This window comes from Stegostoma tigrinum, chromosome 5, assembly GCF_030684315.1.
Source record: "Stegostoma tigrinum isolate sSteTig4 chromosome 5, sSteTig4.hap1, whole genome shotgun sequence".
NCBI lineage: Eukaryota > Metazoa > Chordata > Chondrichthyes > Orectolobiformes > Stegostomatidae > Stegostoma > Stegostoma tigrinum.
In genome coordinates this window covers 116660360-116668846 of record NC_081358.1, presented here as the reverse complement: position 1 = coordinate 116668846, position 8487 = coordinate 116660360, and the positions used below count along the sequence as shown (strand labels likewise).

General features: G+C 41.9%; 1 protein-coding gene across 1 annotated transcript; it reads left to right on the top strand.

Moving 5' to 3' along the window:
* The first annotated feature begins 4920 nt into the window (after positions 1-4920).
* Positions 4921-7985, top strand: LOC125451990 (T-complex protein 1 subunit zeta-like). The gene has a single exon (XM_048529836.2). It carries the CDS (start codon positions 5184-5186, stop codon positions 6750-6752), a length of 1569 nt encoding a protein of 522 aa, XP_048385793.2. The 5' UTR covers positions 4921-5183; the 3' UTR covers positions 6753-7985.
* Positions 7986-8487: the final 502 nt, after the last annotated feature.

Genomic DNA, 8487 nt, shown 5'->3' with positions numbered 1-8487 from the left:
TGGTGGACTTGAGTTTGTGATGGTACGGTACCTGGCGATATCTACATCGGCGAGGTTCAGCAAGAACTTCTACTGGCAAAGGCGTTGGTGGAGGTGAGATGGCGCCGAAAAGTGGCAACTTTTTGTTCCAGCAGTGGCAGCGAAGCCGACTGATGCCTGGCCATCAGGTTCATGGATCATAGCAGAGCACTCAACAAGAAAGGCTGTAAAGCTGAGCTCTTTCTATTTTTCTGCCTTTATGTTCTATGTTTTGGTTTAGTTTTCTGTGTTTTAAGATGGCACCAGAAAGTGGCAACATGATCCATTACACGTGACAATAAATAAATTTAAAGGATTCATCAAGCCAGGTTTGAACCTGGGACATAACTTTGCAGAATCGCACAAGTTTTACTGGGCAAGGAAGCCATCAGCCCAATGTGTGTGCACGAGCACTGATTGTGCAGTAATAACATTAGCTGGGGTCATAACAACATTTAGACCAACATAATACAATCAGGCAGAATTAGCCTGGTTTTCTAAAGGGAAAATCACATTTGAAAAATATATTAGAGCTCTTTGAGGATGTAAAAAGCAGAGTTGATAGGGGGAATGGATACCGTCTATTTATCTTCCCAAAAGGCATTCGATATGCTACCACAGAAAAGATTAATGCACAGAGAACAGCTTGTGGTACTGAGGGCGATGTATCAGCATGGATAGAGGATTGGCTATCCAAGAATGAGCAGACAGTCAAGATAAATGGGGCATTTCCAGGTTGGCAAACCGTAACTGGTGCCTTAGGATTGGTGTTTCAATTATTTATAATCTATATTAATGAGTGCTGAGACAGGCTATAGTGTAGGCAAATTTGCTCTTGATGCAAAATATGTAGGAAAGAAAGACATGAGGAGGAAACAGAGAGTCTACAAAGGGTGTAAACAGGTAACTGAGTGGGCACAAAATGGCAGATGGGGTAAAATGTGGAAAAATGTCAAGCTCAGTTCAACAAATTTGTGTCACTGTTTATGTTTCCTCCTCAACCTTCCTCACATCCTACTTAAATCTGCCATGTCCATATAGGCTCCTATTTCCTTAAAATTTAAGCAATGCCTGAAAGTTAACTGTCAATCTTCATTAACTCATGCATTGATCATGGCAACACATCTACTGATCAGAATCTACTTGCAAACAATTAGTATTCTCCAATCAAACAATATTAATGTTGGCTTTTCCCTCAAGTTTTTATTCATGTGGAATCACCAAGACCAAAAACTTTGACAAAGGGTGAGTTTTTAATGATTTGCTTGAGCTGTGAATCTCAAAAATGTGCTGCTTGATTTATGCTGCACAAATGTTAGCATTTGTATATTTATAATAATTTCAGCACCTATGAGTCCTTCAGTCCTCTTGTGCTGACCTATCTTCACCTTAGATGCATCAATGCTATTCACGCCAACTGTTGTCTTTAAGTAGTGAATTTCACAAACTGCACTTCCGGGTTAGGGCTTTTTCCTGCAAATTAGCTAATATACAATTAATTATAAGGCCTAATGTTTCAAAAGGCAAATCCACAAAGTTCTGAAAAATAGGCTAAGGGTGAAATATACAAATGCTAACATTTGTGCAGCATAAATCAAGCAGCACATTTTTGAGATTCACAGCTCAAGCAAATCATTAAAAACTCACCCTTTGTCAAAGTTTTTGGTCTTGGTGATTCCACATGAATAAAAACTTGAGGGAAAAGCCAACATTAATATTGTTTGATTGGAGAATACTAATTGTTTGCAAGTAGATTCTGATCAGTAGATGTGTTGCCATGACCAATGCATGAGTTAATGAAGATTGACAGTTAACTTTCAGGTATTACTTAAATTTTAAAAGTTTACCCTGATTGGTCCAGGCATTGCCATGAGAAATGGACCAGCAAATGGCTGTCACCTATCATACTGTATTAAAACAGATGCAGAGCATGTGGATATAACACAGTCTGGAGCTGGAGGAACACAACAGACCAGGCGCCATCAGAGGGGTAGGAAAGTTGATGTTTTGGGTCGGGACCCTTCTTCAGACCTGAAATGTCAATTCCTACTCCTCTGATGCTGCCTGGCCTGCTGTGTGCCTCCAGTTCCACACTGTGTTATCTTTGACTCTAGCATCGGCAGTTCTTATTATCGCAGAGCATGTACATGTTCTTTCTGTTTGCAAAGAACAAGACCCAATGTGTCACATTGCAAACTTAACTGACAATCCTAAATTGTTTGTCAGCATAAATCTTTACATACTCAAGATTCTCCAATGCAGGTTTGATACAGAATCACATCCAATATTGTATACTGTGATGTGAGTGTTGCAAGCACGTGTTGGTTAGCTATGGTCAGTACCTTGCTTGTTGCAAGCAGACAAAAGGATATGCTATTTGATACGAGTCCTTGGTCTATATAGTCTAATTACTTGCCATCACAAAGGCACTGAATTTCATATTTCATATTCCTCAATTAAGCAATAGACATAATGTGATTTTGGTTTGACATTGCAATCCTGCTAGAGGTGAACACTACTTATGTTGTCACTGTACAGTAGCATGTGAAACAGCTAGTTTCACCTGTAACTCAAATTTATGAGATAGCTAATCCTTCCAGGGTAATCTGAGGTAGACTGGGCACTTTCCAGGACCAGATGTGACAGCCTTAGGGCTGCTTGTGTGATTTACAGTGTGAAATGATCTGATTGCGATAACTATAGGTTGCCTTTGATACATGTTATTTCAGCATCAATCTTGCACAATGAACAAATAGGTCAGATGCTGTTTATGAGGTTGCCTATAAAGTCAATGTTATAGCATATAGAACTATAGGATTCCCAAAGTATGCTCTGACCGTGAAGGTAGGTTTACTGGAGACAATAGTAGAAAACCCACCAGATGATTTCTCAATGAGATTGTCAAGGATTGTCATTTGACTGGTTCATTTCAACATTGAATTACAATGCAGGACATCGAGTCAGCTGATGATTCATACGCGGCCAATGTATCATCGATGTATCAGAAATCTGCAAGGGGAAAGAGGTTAGATGTTAATCCATTAATGACATATTTCTCATGGGATCCGAAAAATGTTTGCTAGAGTTGAGTTTATTAGGGACCCTATGTAAAACCACTTTCTTGGGCATATATTGCGTTGCTAAACCAGAAGTCAACTGTGCAAGTTCAGAGTTCATAAATTCAATGAATACAAATCACGCAATGCTGGTGGCTCTGAGCTGCCATGGTATAATGCTATGGTGCAGGTGCCTGGAGCACCTTTGAATGGTAGACTGGTGAATAAGCTCACCATGTCAAATGAGCACACTGACAATGCATTACTATTGAAATGCAAGTCCTGTATGGTCTTTGCAAATGTGGAGGTATACTTCATTATGTAAGTTGAAATCTTGCTCAAAACCAATTGCAGCAATTCACGCAAACATTTTGCCAGTTCACGGTGTGCTGAATCTATACTAGATCAAATAGGTGCAAGAAGATTGTACTTCTGTCAACAAAGGGGCGAGATAGTTATCCTCAACAAATGTGACCATATCAACAAAATATGCGCCATTCTTAATGATGGGTCCAAATTTGAATCCATTGGACTTGCTGCCAAGTATGGCCTGATAGCTTCAGGATAGCAAGAACCACATATGCTGGAGTCAGAGACAACACAGTGTGAAGCTGGAGGAACACAACAGGCCAGGCAGCATCAGAGGAGCAGGACAGTTGACGTTTCAGGTCGGGACCCTTCTTCAGAGGGTCTGGTGACCCTTTCGCAGTTCTGAAGAAGGGTCCCAACCCGAAACGTCAACTTTCCTGCTCCTCTGATGCTGCCTGGCCCACTGTGTTTCTCCTGCTCCACACTGTACAATGATCTGATAGCTTGGATGATCTATTTTATGTCCCACGCCTGGATATTGTCTAGGTCTTGGTACATTTAGACATGGACTGCTTCAGCATCTAATGAGTCACAAATAGTGCTTCATACTGTGCAATCATGCCCACCTTGGACCTCATGGTGGAGGGATGGTCATCGATGATGCATCTTAAGCATTACCCTAAGAAACTCCTGCAGAGATTTCCTGGTGCTGAAATAGTTAACCTCCAACAACCACAGCTACCTACAACAAAAACAGAAGTTGCCTGAAAAGCTCAGCAGGTCTGACAGCTTCTGTGAAGAAAAAAATCAGAGTTAATGTTTTGAGTCCGGTGACCCTTCCTCAGAATTGCTGAAGGGTCACCAGACCCGAAACATTAACTCTGGCTTTTTCTTCACAGACACTGTCTGACCTGCTGAGCTTTTCCAGCAACTTCTGTTTTTGTTCCTGATTTAGAGCATTCACAATTCTTTCGGTTTTTAACCACAACCACCTTCCTTTTTTCTCACTATTACTTCAAGTCGTGGAGCGTTGCCTGCCCGAGTCCCCTTGACGGCAGCTTTGCTCAGGCTCCTTGATGCCACCCTGGGTCAGAAACATTGTTATTGTTAAAGGCAGTGACTTACACTTCATGTTTCATAGGAGAGCAGAGGGAAATAGATAGGACAGGGGTTTTGAGGAAACAGAGAGAGATAGTGAGGTTTGTAGAAACAGAAAGATAGTGGGGTTTAGAGAATCAGGGAGAGACAGATTGTGGGCTGAGAGATAGTTCAGTTAGAGACAGAGAAGACAGGCGGGCTTATAGAATCAGAGAGACAGATTGAGGTGTATATAAATACAAACAGAGACAGGTTTATAGGAACAGGAGAGAAATAGTGAGGTTTACAGAAACAGAGAGTTAAACCTAACACCAACAGGCTGTCGAGTTTAGTTTTCCTGACTTATGCAACTTTTAAGTGCTGTCGTTATTTTAAAAAAGATACATTTTTCCTACATATCAGTAATGGCCGCAAGCAGAAAATTCAACATGACTAATTGGCTCTTTTTTTAGCTGGAGTTCAATTCTTCCTTACAATCGATTCGTCATACTTGGGAGTTCAAAGTGTGTATGTGTTTGCACAGCTTGCCGGGTTTGCAGCAACGGTAGGCGTGTCGCAATGATTGGTTTCGGAATAGGAAAGGATTAAAACGATATAAAGGCTGGAGTTAGTGCCGGCTCTCCTAGAACTCTCCCCTGAAGCTAACCAAGGTAGCGGAGTTCTGTCGGGAAGCCCCAGGACTGGGAGACATTGTGTTGAAGCATGTCTCTGAAAAGGAAGGCTGAGTCTGCTGCTCTCAGTATCAACGTGTTCGCAGCCCGAGCGCTGCAGGACCTGCTCAAAACCAACCTGGGACCCAAAGGCACGATGAAAATGTTAGTTTCTGGTGCTGGAGACATCAGGCTGACCAAAGATGGTGGCGTGCTATTAAGAGAGATGCAGCTCCAACATCCCACAGCCTCCTTCATTGCCAAGGCCGTGTCTGCTATGGATGAGATGGTGGGTGATGGGACCACCTCAGCTGTGCTCCTCATTGGGGAGATTTTGAAACAGGCCCACCGCTACATTTCAGAGGGGATCCATCCCCGAGTCATCGTAGAAGGGTTGGAATTGGCCAAAGAAGAGGCAGTCTCCTGCCTGGATGAACTCTGGGAAGATGATGATGAGTTCATCAGGAAGAAGGTGGCTCGGACCTCACTTGGAACCAAGGTTCACCCAGAGTTGGCAGATCTGTTGGCTGATCTGGTGGTGGAGGCAGTGCATTGTGTTTACCAGCGTAGACAACCCATTGACCTGAACCTTGTGGAAATCATGGAGATTCAGCATCAGACTGAGTGCGACACTGTCCTTATCAGAGGGTTGGTTCTCGATCATGGTGCTCGGCACCCAGATATGAAGAAGCGACTGGAGAATGCTTACATCCTCACCCTGAATGTGTCTCTGGAATATGAGAAAACAGAGGTTAACTCTGGATTCTTTTACAAGAGTGTGGAGGAAAGGGAAAAGTTGATAAAAGCAGAGCGACAGTTCATCGAGGAGAGAGTGAGGGCAATCATAGCACTGAAGAGAAAGGTGTGTAGTGACTCTGACAAAGGGTTTGTTGTGATCAACCAGAAGGGCATCGACCCTCTGTCGCTTGAGATGTTTGTGAAGGAGGGTATTGTAGCCCTGAGAAGAGCTAAGAGGAGAAACATGGAGAGGTTGCCACTGGCATGCGGGGGTCTGGCAGTGAACTCCGTGGAAGATCTAACTGAAGAATGCTTGGGCCATGCAGGGCTGGTGTATGAGGAGACACTGGGAGACAGTAAGTACACTTTTATTGAAAAGTGTGATCACCCTCAGTCTGTCACACTGCTTATTAAAGGACCCAACAAACACACCATCACTCTGCTCAAAGATGCCGTTCAGGATGGCATGCGAGCTGTGAAGAATACCATTGAGGATGGTGCTGCCATGCCTGGGGCAGGAGCTGTCGAAGTTCGCATCGGAAGCCAGTTACTAGACTACTGTAAGGATCAAGTCAAAGGTTGTGCACGCTTTGGATTTCAGGCTTTTGCTGATGCCATTCTGATTATTCCAAAGACGTTGGCCCAGAATGCTGGATATGATCCTCAAGAGATTGTGTCAAATGCTCTGAGCAGAGAACGTCAGACGACCCTTCCAGTGGGCATTGATTTATCCAGTGGTGCGCTAATAGATGACTGGGAGACTCCTGTGTGGGACAACGCTTGTGTCAAGCATCAGCTAATACATACATGCACTGCAGTAGCAAGCAACCTCTTATTGGTAGATGAGATTGTCGGAACAGGAATGAATTCAGACAAAAAGTGACTGCATCTGACTGGATTATCAAAATCTCATCACTTTTGCGACTGAATTGATTGTTTTTAAAAACAAGGGGCAGATTAGAGATTGCAAGATAGTAAGAAATAAAAAAAAGTTGACATGGGAAATACAAAACAAATTTGGAATGTCCAGAATGCGATTAATGATAGATACATCACACTCCATTATTTTGGAAAGAATAAGTGACTCTGTGACTCTCTAAAGCCATAATGACTGTGATTGAGTAAATATTGTCAATTTGTCATTGTTGTCCTAGACCCTTATTCGTCTGCATTATTTCAGTACAGTCCTGTAAAGGAATCATTCAGTGTTGTGTGATGATACTGTGGCTTTAAGAGGTGTATTTTGTCTTGGTGTTTTTTATGAAGCAAGGTTGAGACAGAGGAGACAAGCAATCTGCTCAAAGCCAAAAAAATGTAAACAGCTGGGAGGCCTTGGGTTTTTGTTTTAAAACGTTGGAACAATAAACGCAATCTGGGTGAGGTCAAGCTCCCACAGAACCAGGAACAAAAACAGAAGTTGCTGGAAAAGCTCAGCAGGTCTGCCAGCATCTGTAAGAAAAAATCAAAGTTAACATTTCGGGTCCCTTTGACCCTTCCTCAGAAGGACCCAAAACATTAACTGTGATTGTTTTTTCTTTTTTTTTCAAGGATGCTGCCAGACCTGCTGAGCTTTTCTGCAACTTTTGTGTTTGTTCCTGATTTACAGCATCCACAGTTCTTTCGGTTTTTTTATTTAATATTGCACAGAAGCAGGATTTTTAGTTTTCGCTTTCTGCAGTTGCTAGGGTCTTGAAGCTGAATGTGGAAGTTGTCATTCCTCTCCCTGTTACAACTAAAAGCTGGGATTCTCTTCCTGCTGCTAGAATTGCAAGTAAGACAATGTGTTTTACCAATTTTTACCTTTGCTATATTGGAATCGTTAATTATTTGTAGTTACTATATGTCTTATTTTGTTAAGCATTTGGCTAGAGTTATAGTTAAGCCAATACTTTTCCATAATTTTTATTTTGTCTGTACTCTAACTGTAGAGTAAAAGTAATGTGTTTTGCTTAACATCGAGTACTCTAGAATGCAAGTGGAATGCAATGCCTTACACTTACCTTTAAAAATAAGAAGAGGTTAGGATCTAGGCTGTCTTCCTAATATATTTTGAAGAGGTTTGGTTTGGTCCAACTGGATTCAAGATGATGCCTGTATTTTTCTTAAAGTGAAATAAAATTGACAAACCAATGATTTATTCAACTTGCATCAATATTTTGCAGAATATTAGAAAGGGCAGTATATCCTGTTTTTCAATCAATCATCAGTTCAGAAGCAAAACTAAAAGCACTATAATATTTAGGAGATCAAAACTGATAAACTGGAACTGTTTATTTCAATGTCCTGAGTGCTTCCAGCACCTTTTTCTTATTTCAGATTTCCAGTGTCAGCAGAGTTTTTTTATTACATTAGATGTTTAGACGAAGAAGCTTAACTCTGCAACTGTCAAGGCTCTATTCAGTGGGATGAATGCGTAGCATGGTGGCTCAGTGGTTAGCACTGCTGCCTCACAGCACCAGGGACCTGGATTTGATCCTACTCTTAGGTGACTGTCTGTGCGGAGTTTGCACATTCTCTTTTTGTCTGTGTGGGTTTCCTCTGGGTGCTCCAGTTTCCTCCCACAATCCAAAGATATACAGTTTAGATGGATTGGCCATGCAAACTTGCCCATTGTGTCC